At 49.5% G+C, this 376-nt stretch overlaps 1 protein-coding gene across 1 annotated transcript in view; it reads left to right on the forward strand.

Moving 5' to 3' along the window:
* Positions 1 to 376, forward strand: part of LOC119585702 (chloride channel protein 2-like) — a gene marked incomplete in the record, with an annotated part of 67264 nt that overhangs the window by 31547 nt on the left and 35341 nt on the right. The window contains 1 exon segment of the mRNA XM_037934376.1: positions 95 to 251. Coding sequence (XP_037790304.1) covers positions 95 to 251 — 157 coding nt within the window.

A 376-nucleotide genomic window follows, 5' to 3' on the forward strand; every position in this document is an offset into this window, starting at 1 on the left:
GATATTTATCGATAGTAAAGCATCGATAGTATCCCTACAGATGAAAAAAATACTAATGCTAACGACACTACCTCCTCCCCCCCTCACCCCCCAGGGACCCTTCGTGCACATCGCCAGCATCGTAGCCACCTTGCTCTCCAAAGCCGTGACGTCATTCAAAGGCATCTACGAGAACGAATCCCGGAACTCGGAGATGCTCGCGGCTGCCTGTGCGGTCGGTGTGGCTTGCTCGTTCGCGGCGCCGATAGGAGGTGAGTGAATTGATGAATTGTATAGGTAACTGGAAACTGTAGTAAGAAAGATTCGGTAGGAAGTGACGGAATAAGCTACTGTGGAAGTTGGTCCAGTAACGAAGTAAATGGTTGTATAAGTCAGC

This window comes from Penaeus monodon, chromosome 20 (assembly GCF_015228065.2).
Source record: "Penaeus monodon isolate SGIC_2016 chromosome 20, NSTDA_Pmon_1, whole genome shotgun sequence".
Lineage (NCBI taxonomy): Eukaryota > Metazoa > Arthropoda > Malacostraca > Decapoda > Penaeidae > Penaeus > Penaeus monodon.